General features: G+C 36.9%; 2 protein-coding genes and 1 pseudogene across 3 annotated transcripts; 1 reads left to right on the forward strand and 2 right to left on the reverse strand.

Moving 5' to 3' along the window:
• The first annotated feature begins 222 nt into the window (after positions 1–222).
• Positions 223–2,207, forward strand: LOC147274872 (AAA-ATPase At3g28580 pseudogene; annotated as a pseudogene).
• A 4,741-nt stretch (positions 2,208–6,948) lies between these two features.
• On the reverse strand, positions 6,949–13,554 carry LOC147274873 (DDT domain superfamily). 2 transcript variants are annotated; one of them, XM_086228068.1, is made up of 12 exons: positions 12,988–13,554; positions 12,759–12,869; positions 12,115–12,201; positions 11,972–12,009; positions 11,807–11,888; positions 11,341–11,447; positions 10,971–11,127; positions 9,922–10,014; positions 9,618–9,741; positions 8,810–8,852; positions 8,488–8,679; positions 6,949–8,387 (listed from the first exon to the last, which is right to left on the reverse strand). In XM_086228068.1, the coding sequence occupies exons 1-12, from the start codon at positions 13,399–13,401 to the stop codon at positions 7,625–7,627; spliced, it is 2,211 nt and encodes a 736-aa protein (XP_086084194.1). In that variant the 5' UTR covers positions 13,402–13,554; the 3' UTR covers positions 6,949–7,624. The 2 variants fall into 2 exon arrangements, with proteins under 2 accessions (XP_086084194.1, XP_086084193.1); XM_086228067.1 differs by having other exon boundaries at positions 8,488–8,682.
• Positions 13,555–15,082: 1,528 nt separating this feature from the next.
• Positions 15,083–18,937, reverse strand: LOC147274874 (HIPL1 protein-like). The gene is made up of 7 exons (XM_086256608.1): positions 18,280–18,937; positions 17,999–18,156; positions 17,010–17,807; positions 16,712–16,928; positions 16,378–16,556; positions 15,711–15,952; positions 15,083–15,565 (listed from the first exon to the last, which is right to left on the reverse strand). The coding sequence occupies exons 1-7, from the start codon at positions 18,371–18,373 to the stop codon at positions 15,163–15,165; spliced, it is 2,091 nt and encodes a 696-aa protein (XP_086112734.1). The 5' UTR covers positions 18,374–18,937; the 3' UTR covers positions 15,083–15,162.
• Between the last annotated feature and the right edge of the window lie 362 nt (positions 18,938–19,299).

The following is a 19,299-nucleotide window of genomic DNA, read 5'->3' on the forward strand; positions in this document are numbered from 1 at the left end:
TTTGAAAAATTATTGGATTAGTCACCTCCAATCCCATGCATTGTTTTTTTGGTCACACAGTCCACGTAGTCCACCAATCAATTTAATCCCAAAATCTTAGTTTTAATCCCATCAATCTCTCTCTTTCTCTCTGTAAAGTTGTCCTTTTTCTAATCCAATTTGTTTACATTATTTTTTTTTTTGCTTTCTGTCATTTGCTTATAAACGATTCCATTCCTCTCTCATTATCTACCTACCCACCCTCTCCACAGAATTGCACAGAGTACACAGACTCACACTCTCTGAATCAAAATTCAAACACACAAAACCCGTGAAAAAGACCATGAAAAAGACCAAAAGGCCTCACCTTTAGCTATCTTAGGAGTCCTAGACAAACCCAAAGAACCATTAGAACTCCAACTAGCTCAGTTGCTCAAGAACCAGAGCAACAATGGTGCCACCAACAATGACCCAGATGTGGGCAACCATGGGATCAACCATAGCCAGCTTCATGTTTGTGTGGGCAATCATTCGTCAATACTGCCCCTATGAGCTTCGTCGATTCCTTGAGAAATACTCGCACAGAATCATGGGCTATTTCTACCCCTACATCAAAATCTCCATCCATGAGTTCACTGGTGACAGGCTCAAGAGGAGTGAGGCCTATGCAGCTGTGGAGGCATATCTGAGCTCCAACACTTCAAAGAGTGCAAAGAGGCTCAAGGCAGAGATGGTCAAAGACAGTAGCAACTTGGTTTTGAGTATGGATGAGTATGAGAGGGTCACTGATGATTTTCAAGGTGCCAAAGTTTGGTGGGTCTTGACCAAATCTGTGTCACCAGGAAGGTCAATGTCAATGTCTTACTATCCTGACCAGGAGAAGAGGTTTTACAAGCTCACCTTTCACAAGAAGTACAGGGAGATAATCACAGAGGCCTATTTGGACCATGTGGTGAGGGAAGGCAAGGAAATAAGGGTGAGGAATAGGCAGAGGAAGCTTTACACCAACAGTCCTGGTTACAAATGGCCTAGTTACAAGCAGACCATGTGGAGCCACATTGTGTTTGAGCATCCAGCTACTTTTGACACAATGGCATTGGAGCCTGAGAAGAAGAGAGAGATCATTGAAGATTTGGTGACTTTTAGCAAAAGCAAAGATTTCTATGCAAGAATTGGGAAGGCTTGGAAAAGGGGTTACTTGCTTTATGGACCACCAGGGACTGGGAAATCAACCATGATTGCTGCAATGGCTAATTTGCTGGGATATGATGTTTATGATCTTGAGCTCACTGCTGTGAAGGACAACACAGAGCTGAGGAAGCTTTTGATTGAGACCACAAGTAAGTCCATAATTGTGATTGAAGATATTGACTGCTCACTTGATCTTACAGGTCAGAGGAAGAAGAAGGCAGAGAAAACATCTCTGGATGATGAAAACAAGTCCAACAAGGAAAGGATTAAGGAACCAAAAGAAGAGGGTAGTGGGAGCAGCAAGGTCACTCTTTCTGGGCTTTTGAATTTCATTGATGGGCTTTGGTCTGCTTGTGGGGGTGAGAGGCTTGTTGTGTTCACTACCAATTATGTTGAGAAGTTGGACCCTGCACTCATTAGGAGGGGTAGAATGGACAAGCATATTGAGCTTTCTTATTGCAGTTTTGAAGGGTTCAAAGTGCTGGCAAAGAATTATCTGAGGCGTGAAACTCATCAAATGTTTGATACAATTCAAAGGTTGATGGGGGAGACCCAAATGACTCCTGCTGATGTAGCTGAAAATCTCATGCCCAAGTCACCAAAAGATGATCCAGAGAGATGCCTTTTGAACTTTATTCAAGCTCTTGAAGAGGCAAAGGAGGAAGCAGCTAAGAAAAAAGCTGAAGAACTCAAAGAGATTGGTACAACTAAGGAGGATGATGCTGAGCAGCCACAAGGAAACAAAGATGTTGAAGTATTGCAGAGTGATTTGGCTAGCAATGGGACATTAATGTCATCATAGAGTATCAACTTTTGTAAAGAATTTTGAATTTTCTGAGGGCAAGTGGCTGGTAATGGGGTTGAGTTGATGATGTTAAGAAATAATTAATCTTCTTTTGGGCAAAAGTTCAGCAAAAGATATCTATTCATGCAAGATACTAATTAGAGTTTATCCAAAACCTTTTCCTGCTTTTTCAATTTGGTCAATATATTAAATAGAGTTGATAGAAGAAGTGCTCTAGTACGCTTTGACTCTTGTTGGTATAGATTTATATATGCCTATATGAAAATTTTATCATGCTAAACAATTTGTCATGTTGTTATTTGATTAGTTTGAAGGTGCTACGCTGATTCAAATTCTGGTAATATAATATATCAAATACCAGTAAAATTAAATTTTCTATTGTCCATATAAATTCTTATTCAAATGGTCAAATATGTAGTAAAATTGTTAATATGAATAATTGATCTTATAAATTCTTATTCAACTGTTGATTCAGATTAAGTCCAGTAACATAACATATCATTGATCTTTATGACAAAAGAAAGTTTTCATCTCTCAAAATCAAGTGGGATGTGTACAAACAATGAAAAGTGCGGATGTCCTTGTTTCGACATGCAATCCAAAGATAGGAATTATCCATTTTTTATGGCAAAAGGTTTTCTTATCAAATATGACATACTAAGTTTTTTTTTTTTGTTAAATTATAAATATAAACCACACATTTTAACAAGGAGAAAATTACAGATTTAGTCCAGTTATTTTATACCTAGTTCAATTTTGGTCCACAATCTTTTTTAAGTTCTGTTTTGGTCCACTAATAGTTTGACTTGTTCAATAAAGGTCCAGATTTGTTTTCTCAAATTTGGCCTGCTTTTTACCCTATCAAATCTCACCCAAATTCAGCAAATATATACTTGTTTTAAAGCTATGCATTTCTTCTTTACAACCATATAAAGATCATTCAAATTGGAGTTCTAAAACTCAAGATAATTGACCCTAAAGTAGGGTACCTAAAACTGCCAATTTTTCAAATTTCACCAAATCTCAATTCTCTTAGATTATAATACTCCAAATTTGTTTTTATGACTAAGAAATGATGAAATATAACTTATACTTCAATTATAATTGAAGAAAACACAACCCAAAAGATTTAAAGTCACAAATCTGGACCTTTATTGAACAAATGAAACAATTAGTGGACCAAAACAGAACTTAAAAAAGATCGTGGACCAAAATTGAACTAGGTATAAAATAAGTGGACCAAATCTGTAATTTCCTCTTTTAACAAGTATTCACAATTACATGGTCCAAACATTAATTCTACTCCACAATAATGCCAAATATAAAACTTGTCTTCAATCCATATGAATGTAAAGGTCGAAAGGTTTGGCCTCTTGTTTTATTAATTGCAAGAACTAAGAAGGATGACTAAGCACATGGACATGATCGATTCACATGAAACAAGTTGAAATCCATAATCAATCTGAAAACCCATCTTGGTTCAGAAACCAGAATGATTGGGAAAGTTTATGGTAGTGCAGAGGAACAATTTGTTGAGAGAAATCTCACATCGAAAATGTGAGAGGGGAGCTTGTTAATGACTTATAAGGGTTTTGGCCTATTCCTTCCAATTAAGTATTAAAGGAGTAGCTCAAAACCCTTATAAACCCCTCTCTCTCTCTCTCTCTCAACACAATATAACAATGGAATTAATTGTAAGTGGTAAAAAAGTGAGACGATTCGCAGAATCGGGTTGTACCAAGCAATGATGAATATGGCACAGGTGACAGGACAAAACACCATGTGGGTGACGTGGACTTGGTGCTGGATCGTTTTGGAGTTGTCTTGTTTGTTTGTTTCACGGTTTCACCGGGAGAAAGTAACCCAAAACCAAACAGAACACAACTCATAACTCATAACTCATCCTCATTGAAAGCAACTTTATGCAGTGGCCACGCACTTACACCACTTCCTCAGAAAAAAAGTGTTCCAGTTCTGGTGATTCCACTCTACTAGTCTACTGTACAGTCATACAGTAAGTGTTCATAACTTCATGTCCATTCAAATAAAAAGTACCTCCTAGATGGGATTTTTTTTTTTTTTTTTTACAATATTGTCGTTGTCTAGTCTAGCAATAATAAATATAGTTACTGTGCAGAGATCCCATCTCATAAAAATAATATATTTTTATAGTATAAAGAGAAAGATACAGTCTATACAGAATTACAGATAGAGAAATTGAAACGGTGGATATAATAACCACTTGGATGCTTTTCAAGTTTAAAAGGTGCAATACCATTTAATTAAATATGCATAATTAGAGCAATCTCAATGGTTTTATTACATGAAATTGAACTAATGAATTAAAATTCACTTCCAATGGTTTAGTTTAGTTCATTAAGATTGACGCGCGTAATTACAAATAAAATAACATTTTGTATGAATTGCAATAGCACAAGATAAAGGCCTCACATATCACATGAACTTGCAGAAGGGAGAACAAAAAAAGAGAAGATCAATAAGCGGGTGACATTTAAAAAGATATAACTATTAAACTGTATCATTGTAAGTAAAATTATAATTCAATTTAATATAAATGCCAAAATAAATTATAAAATTGAACTATTAAATTAATAACCATCACGAATGCCCTTAATTTACAATGCAAAAGGTGTCTATTGACTATTGGACATGAATAATAAATGGCCTTTGATCAAATCATAAAGGCAGAGTTGTAACCCAAATCAGAAGAGTCGCAACTCAAATTTTCAAAGAAAGGTCGCATCTGTTGTAAGAGACTAAGACTAAGAGTCTAAGAGGTATGTCATCCCTTTATAAAGAGAGTTTTTTGCAAATGAAATACATTCAAAACTCTTTTCATGTGCTTTTCTATCCTATTTCTACCAAGTTGTTCATCATTTTCTCATAGTTTTCTACTTAGAAAAAGCCTCTTGTAACTGTTATACTGCAAAAACAGTTACTAAAAATCTTGAGTCTCTTAAAATCTTCTTTTGAGTATAGGGTTGATCTTTGGTAGTACAAAACGCAAACCATTAGCATATTGCTACACTTAATTGTATCCTAGGGACTTATCGAAGTGCAAAAGTGTAAAAATTTACATGCCCTTGAAGCGTTATTTTCCTCTCTATCCCTAACTCAGAGGCACATTGTTTCAACAATCTTAAGATTTTTGGTTACAATGGCTTTGTCTTCGTTGGAGGAATTCACTACTAATTTTGTGAAATTGGAGCGTTTCGATGGAGGCAACTTCAAGAGATGACACAAACTTATATTGTACTCAGGCACAGATATAAAAACTTATTTGTTTCTCAAATCATATTAAAGAGCTTTAAAAACTTTGCACGATAAAAGACAGTCCAATTTGATCAGTGTAATTAATACAATTTAGTAGATAGTTCAGTCTCACTCGATCAGTGTAGGTGGACCGTGGACATTTCAATAATTCATTTTTCCATAATTCTAATATGCTTTAAAAATTATATATAGTCATTTTCAATTTTTGTTTGTAGGTTTTGTGAATCGTTTTTTCCCTAGCCACTATAAACTATATATCCGCTGCTGTTTTGGGCTACTTAATGTTTGGTAAGGATGTCCAATCTCAAGTGACAATCAACTTACCTACAAGTAAAGTTGGCTCAAAAATAGCTATATACACCACTTTGCTATCCCACTAGCTAAATATGCACTCATAATCACACCCATTGCAACTGCCATCGAAAAGAAATTGCCCAGTCATTGGAGAACCGAAGACATTTGCATACTATTGATGAGGACACTGTTCTTGCTTAGCACAGTGCTAGTGGCCTTGGTTTTCCCACATTTTGGGACTCTCGTGCAACTTGTTGGAGCAGTACTTAATGTAACAGTTGCTGTATTGCTTCCATGTATATGTTACCTAAAAATATTTAAACTAAATCATGGAGTGGTGGAAGTTGTAATTATTGGGGTGATTATGGTTATGGCTCTAGTTGTAGGGGTAATGGGTACATATGTATCTATACAAGAGAGAATAGGGTAGGACTTATGTACTGTCTAATAGGATAGGGACATATGCACTGTCTATAATGTTTTGGATGTATACAAGACCTTTTGAGTACAATGTACATTAGTGCTCCAAGTCTCCATCTGTGGAAACATAAGCATTATTGTCGTGTATATCTGGGAGTTATATCTGGTTGGATCCAAACATTCCCCATCATATCTGAACTATATATTGGTAACTTTTTTGAATTAATTCCAAATTTTAAATTTTGTATTTATTATAATTTAATTTGATCAATTCAACATATTTTTATATTGCTTGAGCCTTGAGAGTTCCTCTGATAGACTATGACAGAGGTGATAAAAGAATAATTGAATGTCTGATCAACGTCCAAACATTCATTAAAAATTTTAAACTTCTTTTAGTAATAAAAAAGGAAAGAGCTAAAAACCCGTTATCATAATGTCAATATAAAGATTGCTTCATGAGTCATGTTGCAAAGCCAATGTATAACCCCACCAGACAACAAAATTTCTGTTCCAATTCAACTATCAAAAATAACTATTCACTATTTGTATTGAAATGAGTAGAGATTCAACAAATAAGGTAATGCTAAAAATATTGTTTTTATTTCACTCATGGCACAAGCAATGCCGGTCTTTTAGAATAAAAGAAACCAGGAACCAAAGAAGCAAAGCAATCACACCATTAATGCTTGTATTGCTCCTTGATGCCAATTCTTCCAATGAGACATGTACAGAGGTGGTTCTCCATTATCAGCAATAATTTAAGAGTGGAGCCATTCCCACTCTACGGCTCTACTCATATGCTATACAGTAGTGAGATCAAGCGTGTAATAACACTCCCCTCTTATAATAGGAATCTGACTATCACCATGCTCATAAAGACTTGAAATTGTGTCAGAGAAGCAGCTATGACTAAGTTACTATATGAGACAGATTCAACAAGTAGCAAACTAGCATTGAACCAGTGACCAACTGTATGCGAAAAACAGCAGAAACAGCACAGGTTTATAAGGCATTTCCAGAATAAGACTAACTTAACAAACATGAGAAAAGAAAAGAACATAAGACAGAAATGCTGGAAGTACACTGGGTTGCCGAGCAAAAGCTAAATAAATCTGAAATTGCTGGTAAATGCAAGGGCAGATGAGAAAGCCAATCTGAATACAAGATAAAATAGAGTTACCTTTTTCAGGGAGGAGGTTCCATTACAACCCAACCAACCCAAATATGCTCAAACTCAGAGGCAGATCATCATCAGGGAGGGATTCACGATCATGAGAGAAAATACTACAAAGGCTTTGACTTTGAACATCTAAAGCCAAATCTTTCAGTTACAATATTAGCTGAGGGTTATTGTACATTGATTGGATGAACTAAACGACTCCCAACAACTTCCATTCATCTGTCGTAGGTTTCTTTGAATGTTGACATACTAAAAAATGACTACCTAATCTACATAACTCTCCGCATCATGTTGCTCCCCTGTTGCAAATCATGCACCAAGGTTGTTGCTTAAATTATGCCTTGGAGAACTCTGACCGCAACTTTCTCCATGGGCTTAGCACAAAATTTATAATTTTACAATAGTTCGGCTTCCTTGCAACGCACATCTTGCTGTCTAGCAGAGGGGGAAGCTTCACATTACAAATCATCCGTATCATCTTTCATTATTGTGTTTGGACCGTCATCAAAACCTGAACCAGGGGCAAGTTCATTGAGGTCGAGGAATCGTCTTTTCTGTACACCTTCAACTTCATCTTCCCCTGGGCTATTTGATTTTTCAGGTGGCTGGTTCTGCTCTTTCTCAACTGCCTCGGGATAATTTTCAACAGCCTGGCCAACTTTCATTTCCTGGTCATCATCATTACCGTCTGAATCTGGATTTTCCATTGAATAGTCCCCATTCTCGGTTGCATCTGAGTGTGCATCTGAGTGTTCATTTGAATGTTCACGTAATGCATTTGACTTCTCAGTTTTCATAGGCTCTGTTTCTGACTCTGATAACTCATATTGTCGATAATCGATACGATTTCTTGTGGCCCTCTTACTGCGTCTTAGACCTGACTGGAGCTCATCAACTGACCTCAATTTAGTTTCCCTCCTAGTACGGCCTGGCAATTTCTTAAACTTTCGGGGCTCATCACTATCCTCACTGATACTTAAGGAATCTTCTGGTTCTTCCTCTTCCTCCTCTTCAGCATTTTCTTCCTCCCAGCGATACTCCTCATCTCCTTCAGAGCTACTAGAAAATTTCCTTCTCTCCTTACGTTTCTTTAAGTATTCCTCATCATATATAGCTTCACCAACTATATCGTCATCACTGTCAAAGTCTGCCTCATTATCTGAAACTGCTTCAACAAATTCTTTCGCAGAGTACCGTTGGGGTCTCTGTCTTCGTCGATTGCTACATGTGATAAATAAAAATTACAGTTTGAAAGAAATGTAAGGCATCAAAGAATACTGAAACCAGACACCTTAAAAAGAAGAAAAATAAATTTGCTCACCCTCGATCCAATGGTTCAGATTTGTTATCCTCGTCAACATCATCATCATCATAATCAGGTGATTTAGGAGACACAGCACTAAATCCCACATGCTCATAGGAATTTGAAGTACCACTCCATTTACCATTACTAGAAGCTTCAGGTTTCACAACTGCCTCTCGTTTGTGTAAAGGTTCCGGGGATGGCTGCTTCCTTCTAACACAGGAGAAGAATAATAAATAAATCAAAAGTACATTATATTGGAAAAAAATAAAAGTAATAAGAGAGAGAGAAAGAGAGGTAGGGACTATGAAAGCGTATATCCAGGTGGCAAATTCCATACTTGGTTATCTTGATTGCTTCATTGATGGACCGGTCATAATCATCTGCAAAATTATTTAACGCAACAATTAGATTCCATATATCCATCATCACATGGGAACAATAACAGTACGTACAAATATCCTGCCCTGATGTGGTCATCTGGTACAGCCCAGAATTAAAATTAAACTCTAGATCATTCAGGTAAAACTCAGATTAAAAAATTCATGGAACAGTGCCCCCACCACACACACATCTCCAAAAACCTTCCATATATTAGGCAACAGACAGTAACCAAGGGATATTGCTCAGGCAATCAATTAGGATTTCATATCATTAACATTCAATAATATACATTCATCTGAGCATATGATCTTGATACATCACCGGTAATCCATTAAAACACACAATACAAGACAAAGCCTCAACAAGAACATGGCAAAGGTACATCAACTGCCACATACGTTGAGATCACCTGCATCTAATTATTCAACAGAAAAAACTTAATTGAAAGACACAACTCTAAAGAGTGGAATCTTCAGGTTTCTAATAACCATATATATCCATGGTAATCTTTCCGTTTGATTTTACTCTGATTCAGCAACATGAACCCCAAGTTCTCAATGGAATCTTCAGGTTTCTAACAACCAAAATATATCCATGGTAATCTTTCCGTTTGATTTTACTCTGATTCAGCCACATGACCCCCAAGTTCTCAATGGTTAAGTCCTCAAATTTTGGCTACTAAAAGAGTCACTTGGGCTTTCAAGCAGAACAATTGTAATTGGGAAAAAAAAAAAAACAAACAGTTAGAAGTTTGTTTCCCTTACCAAAAGTGTAGGTTACAGGTTTTCTGTCACGAAGAGAGCGCCCTGGACCAAGTCCATCCACAGTCAAAAAATTATCAAGGAGGAGAGCTTGTCTGTGTTGCTTCTTCAGCAACCTCTCTTTCCTCTGTGCAAGCAGCAATTGAAAAAATGGAAGTTTATGAGATGAAATTCTTGCTACAGAAACAACAAACAAAATGGTGGTCCTCTCAGCAGATCTATTTGAACGAAATATTCTTCAAGCACATACATGAGAAATAAACCCAACAAAACGAAAAGGTTTCAGTCAACCATCACCATTGCATACCTTGTGAACCTTCTCAATCTCTGCAAGCATGTCTCCTTTCAACTTTTTGCCAAGAGAAGCCTCTGTTCTATTTTTACTCGAGAAAAGTTTTTCCTGTGACAGCAGATGCTTTTAAAATGAGGAGCAGCAACAGATTCATCACAATGGGTTAACAAAACATTTTTCGCATAAAAGGTTTGATATGAAAAAATTGAGTATGACGTTTGTGGTGTGTGTGTGTCCACTCAAATCAAGGGCAGCAAAATGTAATTGAAAAGAAATTTGCAGGATCAATTCAGTTTCTTAATTTCAGTCTTCCACATCAAATAACTTCAAGTCAAAATAGATGATTTCATCACTTTGAACTGTAGTAAATCTATAAATCCAAACCTCGTCTTTTTTTTTTTTTTTTTTTCCAAATCCAAGATAACAAAAAGGATCTAATGAGGTAACGACACCTATCAATACCAACCCCTTCTTACAGATGTCCACCTCATAAATAAGTTAAAAAGAAAATCATATAAACCTGATAGTTCTTAATGTCACAATGTCACGCCCTATGTATATTTACATCTTTGTTAAGCAGCAGACCAGTTTTGGTAATTTCATATTTTTCAAGACTTCCGACCATGACCCTCCTCAAAAAGCTAGTTTTCTGCTATACAAAGCTCCATCGCCTTGCATCAAAGAAGTTGGCTCTCTCTAGTCTCTATTACATCCATTTCTTACACCTGTCAGCTGAAACTATCCAAGATGAAAATTTTTTGGAAATGAAACTTAAATTCAACTTTCTTCTCCAATAAGTATATCACATTCTACTAATCAAAATTTTATGTGCACTTTCCTGTAGTAGTTCTCCCACATACACGACATAGGAGCTGATAAATAATAATGCTTCTTCCCTCAACATTATTTTGCTCAGTGGTTACTGGTTTCAGAGGTTGTCCAGATACCAGAAAGAGTTAAAATATGAAAACTACTCAAACATTCAACCTTAAAAGTAATGCAAGGAAATATAAAAACAGGACACAATAGAACATTCACATGGACAGACATTATAAGTAACTTACAGAAACATCTTGAAATTCATCAAAATTAGTTGCGACTGTTTCCCACTGGTACGTTGCACTAGAAAGGACCTGGGAACCTTTAGCTTTTGCTTTCTTCACCTCAACCTTCCTTATCTCCCTGTATAACCGGTAACCAATTATTGGATCATCTTCATACCTGCAGCAACCACAAGCATCCCGTGGATAAAACCCAAACACAGCAATTCACTCTACAAAAAAACCTTCCACCAAAAAATTGTACAATATTTCTAGCAATCAAGGGAAATAATTTGATGAACATTTGATACTAGATTGGAAAATAGTTAGCACCAAATAAAGGCAAACTATGAAATTAACTAAGCCGGTTTGGTTAAGAAACTAATTATATTACCAGTAAGAGATTCCCTGTGAATCACCCCCAATACGTTCTTTACGAAATGCCGAAAGTTGAACACCATGCTTCATTGAGTTGTCAATATAGTTTCGAATATCTTCTTGCTGCAAAACATTATTCAGATTTAATCCTTCTGGTAAAGTAACAGAAGAACAGAAAAATCATTCAACAAGTAGGAGATACCAAATCAATTTGCTAGCTCTTTTTTTCTTTCCTGATAAATAACAGAAATTTGCTAGCTATAAAAACTGATAAACACTAAGAACCAATTTTGAAGGAGGGAGGTTCTTGGTCATGCTGGGGGGAAAATGAAAACTAAGTGTTGTACTTCCAAATGCATTATCTATTCAAACTATGAATGGATTCTACAATAACTTTCACAGAAATTTGAGGTTAAGTAGGACATATTTAACAAGCAGCTGGAAGAAATTAAGGTCTTTGTTGATAATAATAATAATAATACCTCAACACGAATATCACAAAGTGCTTTCAAGATGACCACACGAATCCCAGGATCAAGTGTTTTATATACTTCAACCTCCGTCCTATCAAATTAGCATGATGTTACATGTCATAAACATAAACAGATTCATAAGTTAAGAGTAAACAAATACAAATAATTGCTCACCCATGTGAAGCAACAATGGGTAGATCCCCATCTGCAACCTGCAATAAGATACCAATCCAGATTAGTTTCACAGCTGTTGCACTAGAAAATAAATAGACTAAGGCCAAAATATTGCCAAAAACTAGTTGTATGAGTATAGTTACCCAATGCCACCAGTCTCTCAACTTTCTGCATAAAACGGTGACCCAAGTATCACGCGTAAGTGCCATTCGCGTAATAGGAGGAATTGCCTATAAAAGAAATCAATTGAAAGTTATGGCAAAAAGCCAGTTGCAGTTGTGTTTGACATACTATGAACAACAAAACCTTAACATCACAACATGGACAATCATAGGGTCATAAAGATTAAAATTGCTAGATAGAAACACTTTCAAGTAAGCTGAAACAAACCACTGCAAGTCACACCAAATATGTGTTGCAACTTGCAAGTGCCTAATAAAGACTTCCAAAATCTTCTTTTATTTCCTACTTCTTTGGGCTTTAAAAGGTGTTTACAAGGACAACAAACTTAAGTTGTAAGTCCATTTTGGGCCAGAATTCTCTAGACTGTGAATTGTGGTTATTGTTCGAGTTAGAAAATCCACAAAGCAAAGCTTATGTATGTTAAGGTTAAGTCTTTTAAGGCATTTAAGGTTCAAGGAGGAGCAAAACCAGCAAAAGCAAGGATGAACATAAAGATAAACACCCCACATTCATATAAAAGAAGCCCAATTCCCCAAATAAGCTTCAACCAAGTTAAACTAAAAACACAAACTTGATAGCTTAAAACTCAGTACCAAGTACCTACCTTCAACAAGGGAATGTGAATATCACTCAAAGTGTCATTGGGGGTAATCAAAGCCGTCTCGAACTCCTCGGCGGAGAACTCGGCCGAGATATTCAAAAGCGGCCGGAAAACCTGAAGAAACCCAGAAAGGAATTAAAAAGGCATAAGCCCTAAAACGCCACGAACCCAACCGCAAAACCCTAAAAAGGTCGAAGCTTTAAGAGCAAAAATCGAAGCTTTGAGAGCTCACGTGCAAGAAATTGAGTACGGAGGCCAATTCCCACATGGAGCGGAGGGTCCAGCGTGGCAATTGCGAGGGCGGGGGAGGTTCCACCAGCGGTGTGATGATCTTGCTGGCGCTGCCGCATTGCTGCGGCGAAGACGACTCGTCGTTTTGCTGCTGCTGCTGCTCCTTCCTGGCGGCTGCTTTGGGCTTGCGCGGCTCGGCCGCCTGCTGCTGCTGCTGGTACTGTTGGAGCCGGGCGGCGGCGCGTAGAGTGCAAGCGCGGGAGGGGCGGTTGCTCCTGGACAAGGGGGGTGTAGGGGTTGGGGCTGATGTCGTATTGTCGTTTTTATCTTCGTTTTGAGGGGGTTGGTGTTGTTGTTGGGGTTCAGGGGGGGATCGGGCAGAGGGGATCGGAGGAGGGGAAGATTCTAGAGACATGGTTTTGAAGGAGATCGAGAGAAGGGTTTAGGTGAGGTCACGGTGGGGTTACATGTAGAGGATCAGCATGGCTTCGCATTGAGGGGTTTGTGTTTTTGTTTTTGTTTTTCAGAGTGAGAAACAGAGAACAAGGGCATGGACGAAGGAGGAGGACCAAACCAAAGCTCTAAATCATTATTCACACATCATATTAATTTTGCAGGGTTTATTATTTTCGTTAATATTGACATTATGGATATAAAATATCTAATGTTAATATTAATTTGTGCTTTATGTGACTGCAAATAGGAAGGGAGAAGGGGAAAAATGGAATTAACAAAAAAAAATTTCCTCTTTTCTTCAATTTTCTTCTTAAGGAAAAAGCATAAGACAATAAATAACCATGTCAACTATTATCTCAATTTTATAGATTTTAACTAATGTGATCATTTTATTTATTTTTTCTAAAAAACTTCTTTATTTATAACAAATAAATACTGTAAAAAAAAAAATCAAATACTGTTATATTTTGTGTCATATCAATTAGTAATAAAAAGTTTGAGATAATAATCTATCCCTCTAGCAATATTTTAAAGTAATTTGATGATATATGAGTTATTGGAGTGTGAATCATAAAAGTCATACATGCATGATGCATATGGATCACATGTGGAAACCTTATAATTTGTATAATTTCAAACTTAAAAAAATCAATGATGAAACTAAAAAGATTGAACATGATCGGTTTGGATGGGTTCGATTGTATACTTAAATAGAATAATCATTTACTTAAAAACTCTCACAGTTTGAAGAAATTAAGTGCACCATTATTTCTTATGAAACAAACAACTAGTTAAACAATGCCCAGTCTTTTTATTAAAAAAATTAGAAATCCTTGTTTAGGAAATTACCTTTTATTTTAAACTGGTTTTCCAACCCAAAAAAGGAAAAGGTTTTTTTTTTTCCCCCATAATTTGGCCTTTAATCTGTGTGTTCCTGGTTAACATACTGTGTATGATTTATTTTATTCAAACCTGCTTATCTATACTATTATTAAAAGAACCCATCTTATATGAACTATGGAATTCTGTCTCTAAATGAAAGAACCATAAATGGATAGATTGGCAATCCTCTTTTATGTACACTTGTTTCTTGAACTCCATTATCAATTATAATTAAGTCATACTTCAATAATTATACTCAAAATTAACGCAACCCTCTTCTTTATAATCTTCCTTTTATGTGTTGACACTGTATTCATAGTACATAACGGTTTAGTGTTTTGGTTTTATTAGAAAGATAATTAAATATATGCACTGTGAAGTCGTTTAAATAGGCCCATTAAGAAGCTAGGCCTAAGGTTTCCACTTGTGCTGTAATTTCACTGGAGCCACTAACACATTGCAGCATTCATGAAACCTTGCTTTTGTTATATTCCATAAGAAGTTTTTGCACTTTTCTTCTGAACTCTCTATGTGATATAATCTTGGATCATAAAACTTTGATGAACTAGCTTTCTATGATCATGCTTCATAGTTTCTTGGAACTTGAGTCTTACTTTGTCATCTCTGAGTCCAACTGCAAGTTTTAAGGGGTTTGAATACAGAATATTTGGGTTTATTATGTCCCTTTTGTTTAATCAGTATTTATCAGAATAGAGATATATATCATCACCCTCTCCCTTTATCAAATACAAAACATATAATTACAAAGAAGAGTTTTTATGGTACAATAGTCTCGGTGCCATTGCCACAAAACACCTAAATCAGATGCTGCAATGTACTAGACAAAACTGAGCAGAAGCAACAGCACAGAAGAGACTAGAAGCACTGTGTTCTTAGATGGGTGAGTTAACCAGGTGGCATGGGAATTAGGTGAACCATTAGGACCTGGGGTTGCAACAGCAGTCACATTTTCCTTGGAGCAAGTGTAATTACAACGACTAGGACGAACAACTCTGTAAACACCAGTGCTGGCTAGAACGAAGATGTCCTTACGGTTGTCCTCCCCGAATGAGAAAACGTAGCCCAGAGCTGGAAGAGTGCTTCCTGGGACAGAGTTGCAGGGTATAGGAGAGTCACTTGCACAGCTGAAGGGTATTTTGCTTGTGGTAAAGTTGCCACTGTTTTCTGGGGTTTCAGTGGCTGCCCATATGGCACCAGCATACAAATCTCCATACACATACCTGAAAATTTTTGAAATCTAATTGATGAGGATCAATAGTACTATTGCAAAGATGGTACTAATTAACAATGTCATTGTGTAGACACTGAAAGGACTGGTTTCTTCTATCATGAGACTGAAAGAAGAAGGGTTGATCAGTTAATTACCTTCCATACATGCACGGATCAGTCATGGACCGGTAGATATAGCCACCAGTTATGGATGCTGACCCTTCTTTCTTGTTTACCTCAGAATGGTTGTATCCCATTATGGGAAAAATTGGGCTGGTGGGTTTTATGGATACGTTTCCACCAGATGACTTTGGAGGAGTGAAAATATATGGGCCCTCGTAAAAATTCCAGCCATAGTTTCCACCCTTGGTAATAACATCCACCTCTTCATATAGATCCTATTGGATAAACAAATAAGTGTCACAGAATGTAATACAGCTATTACTTGGATTTGTGGTATGAAAGAACAAGCAAGGAACTTATTAACAGTGTTTGAGCTGTCATTCTTTGGTTCTGAACAGTTTTCTATGAAGCAAAATAATTCCTCTAAAGAATTTCGAGTGTTTAGCTCTGACATAATTCAATAAAGGTAGGACTCCCAAAGGTTCTTGGGGTGTTCTTGAATGTTGATGAGATTAATCAGATACTAAACACCACATGATACATAGATGTCATATCGAAGAAGAATCTTAATATTTTTCTGTGTTTTAAGGACTTCACCTACGAGGAAGTTGATATTTCTAGTAGACAGGCTTATATAGGTTGAATATGAAAATCATGAACTGCTTGCCAAAAACTTGCATATGATAGATACATGTCATACCTGCCCAACATCTGCACACATAAAGTAGGAAGGCTTTGCTGAATCAAAACTGCAGCGCCAAGGATTTCTTAATCCTAAAGCCCATATTTCTGGCCTCAATTCTGGATCTTCAGCGAATGGATTATCTTTGGGGATAGAGTAGTTTCCCCACAACACAAGTTTATCAATTTCTGCTTCACCTGGAAATACATTACAAGAACCAATTTAAGTGAAACTGGTCATTAATAAGCCTAATTCATTTTCCTTGGAAATGTGCAGTAGGAAGAAGATTGGTTTTAGTATCAGAAATGAGAAATCTACAATAAACTCAGTATTATTTAGTGCTGAAACTCACTTGGTACGTTATCGACGTCAAGCCTCATAATTTTTCCGAGCAATGATTTCTTGTTTTGAGAAAAGTTGTATGGATCACCTGTACCCCCACCATCTCCCATCATGAAGTAAAGATACCCATCTTCTGGTCCAAAGAGTATCTGTCCTCCATGATGAGATGTAAAAGGGAGGCCCATAGTAAATATCCTTCTTACTTCTGATGGTTTAGCACTTGTTGCCTGGAAAAAGATATCAAAATTCAGTAGGATTCATTGGGTTAAAGTAACAAAAATTTATTATGGATGTGTATAGAGGTGTACCAAGGAAGGCGATGCAGTACCATTAGCAGTATATTCTGCTATAACAGTTTGGTACTGACATGGTTGAGCACCATTATCAGAACCTAGCTTTGAAGGATCACAATTGACATCTGAATTGCATGAACATCTTCCTGCGCATCCTGGCCACTTAACTTTATCACAGTTGAATGAAGCAAAGAACCGGCCATTTTGTGCGAAGTTGGGATGAAATGCCATACCCATCATTCCAAACGCAGTATCAAAATGAACTTCATCAGTTAGATCCACAAAGGGATTGGATTCATCAAGCTCCATTGCTCGTCCTGATCCCTCTTCAGGAATAGTTCCCAACCAAATCTTACCCTCTTGAGTGGAGAAGAATGCGCGGTTGGACCCATCAGGATGAGCAACCATATTGAGGTAAGATCCATTTCCAATTTTCTCAAGGCACAAACCATGTGGGGGGCTAGGAGTTCCTGAGTTATTTAGTGCGACAGGTTCACCATCAAAACATACTGACCCATCACCAGATGCTCCACCAAATGCATTGCAGAAATCAGCTTTTGATTGCCATAGCTCAGTCAGCTTACTAACATTGGACTTGACAGGTACTTTAGTTTGGACTTGTAGTGAAGGAGCAAAGGGGGAATTCAATATGGATACATTTTGACATGTGTCCCATATATTAGAGCAAAAATCATTTGCTGCTTGGCTAGAAATCTGGGATGAATTTGCTGAAACAGTGGAGTTGCAGAGTACAGGAACCGGCCGGGGCACAGAATCAACTGTAAATAGCTCAGCTGCAAATGGATCGCACCTCTACAAACCATGACAGAAAAAAAATAAGGAATTGATGCTTTTTATGTATGATGGTTAAGATTTTAAGATTTTAACATTATGAGAATACATCATGATTGTAAAGCTACAATAAGAGAAAGACCAAGCCATGTTAACATTTCTATCAACAGAACACATCATGCTCTAATAATAAGGAAAAGACAAAGCCTTACCGCACAGAGTATTGATTTTAAAAGAGAAGCACAGGCAGAATCAGAGATGTTCATTGCTTGGAATTGCTTCTGTATCTGTGAATCTTCGGTGGAGTTGCAGCATGAGGTTTCATTGTAAGGACAAAATTTGAGTGGGTTGCTCAGAGTAGAAGGTACCCCTGCACCAATTAAACCAATTGAATTCAGTTCTTTTGGGAGCTGAAGTAGATAATCAAACATAAAGCAGCAAACTGTATATAAAATAGTAAATTAACAAAAAGAAGTGGAAGAGCAAAACCCACTTGAATCAATGCATAAAGGGTGTGAAGATGAAGCATCAAAAAGCAACAGCAAGTTACAAAGCAGAAGCCCAATGGCGAGAACACCACCCATCATACACCGAGAGAGAGAGAGAGAGAGAGAAGAAAGCAGATGTTCCTCTACAACATCTCTCCCATTAATCTCCTCCAAGAGAGTCTAACTAGCAACAGTGTTGGTTTGACTTGAGAAATGCAAAAGAATTGTTTACAAACTAAAAGTTTACTGGACTATCAAAATCTGCCAATTCCAACCACTCTTATCTTCTACCAAGTATGCCTCTCCATTATTTCTCTGTCTAGATCCAAGTTTATAATCTTCAGCTTCCAGAAGGATATCATTTCAAATCTCTCTCCCTCTTTATCTTATGTATTTCAATGCCTTTTTAATTCAACTGCCACAATGATTCTCTCTCTAGCTCTATCTCTCTCCACTTCAATCTCTATTTATCTCAGCTTCAGGAAAGAATTTGTTTTCGTTTCTGTCCCTCTTCCTCTCTTTCACAATTCTCCGACAATATTTTATCAACTTCATGTATTTAAGGTCGCCACAACTTAAAAGTGAATTAAAGAGTGAGGCACCAATGCACCATGATCAAGTGGACAGTTTACATATGGTTTGACTTTTCCTGAATTCTTTATTGGGGATTTGGGGGTGGTTGAGAAGAAGAAACCCACTTGTTTTGCTTAGAAAACCAATTTTGATAGATCTTGATCGGTTCAATGTGTCCTGTGCCAACATTGATTACCCATTTGCCCTTGTTGGTACACAGAGTCAGACTAGTGTGACTTTCAAACACACCACCAAAAGACAAGCCGAAAAGGCATCATAAATAGATCCCATAATATTCAAATATGATTGAAAGTTGAAACCCACTTGGGCTTAGCAATAAAAGTACTAAAATAGCTTAATAAGGGCATTCAACGGCTATGATGACATCAATGATGGTAAACACAAACATATGATGTGACATCTATGTATAGAGCTCTTCTAGAAAAATATAT

Source organism: Dryas octopetala, chromosome 9, assembly GCF_963921425.1.
Source record: "Dryas octopetala chromosome 9, drDryOcto1.1, whole genome shotgun sequence".
Classification (NCBI taxonomy): Eukaryota; Viridiplantae; Streptophyta; class Magnoliopsida; order Rosales; family Rosaceae; genus Dryas; species Dryas octopetala.

Bases quoted from the DNA above. Each gene is read 5' to 3' on its own strand.
- LOC147274873 (XM_086228067.1), bottom strand. From the start codon at position 13,401: ATGTCTCTAGAATCTTCCCCTCCTCCGATCCCCTCTGCCCGATCCCCC. The intron at 8,853-9,617 runs GTAAGGGAAACA...ATAATTTTGCAG, and splicing joins ACCTGTAACCTACACTTTTG to ATGATTATGACCGGTCCATC. The intron at 8,388-8,487 runs GTGAGCAAATTT...TATCACATGTAG, and splicing joins TCTGAACCATTGGATCGAGG to CAATCGACGAAGACAGAGAC.
- LOC147274874 (XM_086256608.1), bottom strand. From the start codon at position 18,373: ATGATGGGTGGTGTTCTCGCCATTGGGCTTCTGCTTTGTAACTTGCTG. The intron at 17,808-17,998 runs GTAAGGCTTTGT...CATGGTTTGTAG, and splicing joins TAAAATCAATACTCTGTGCG to AGGTGCGATCCATTTGCAGC. The intron at 15,953-16,377 runs GTATGACATGTA...TTTATCCAATAG, and splicing joins TGTGTGCAGATGTTGGGCAG to GATCTATATGAAGAGGTGGA.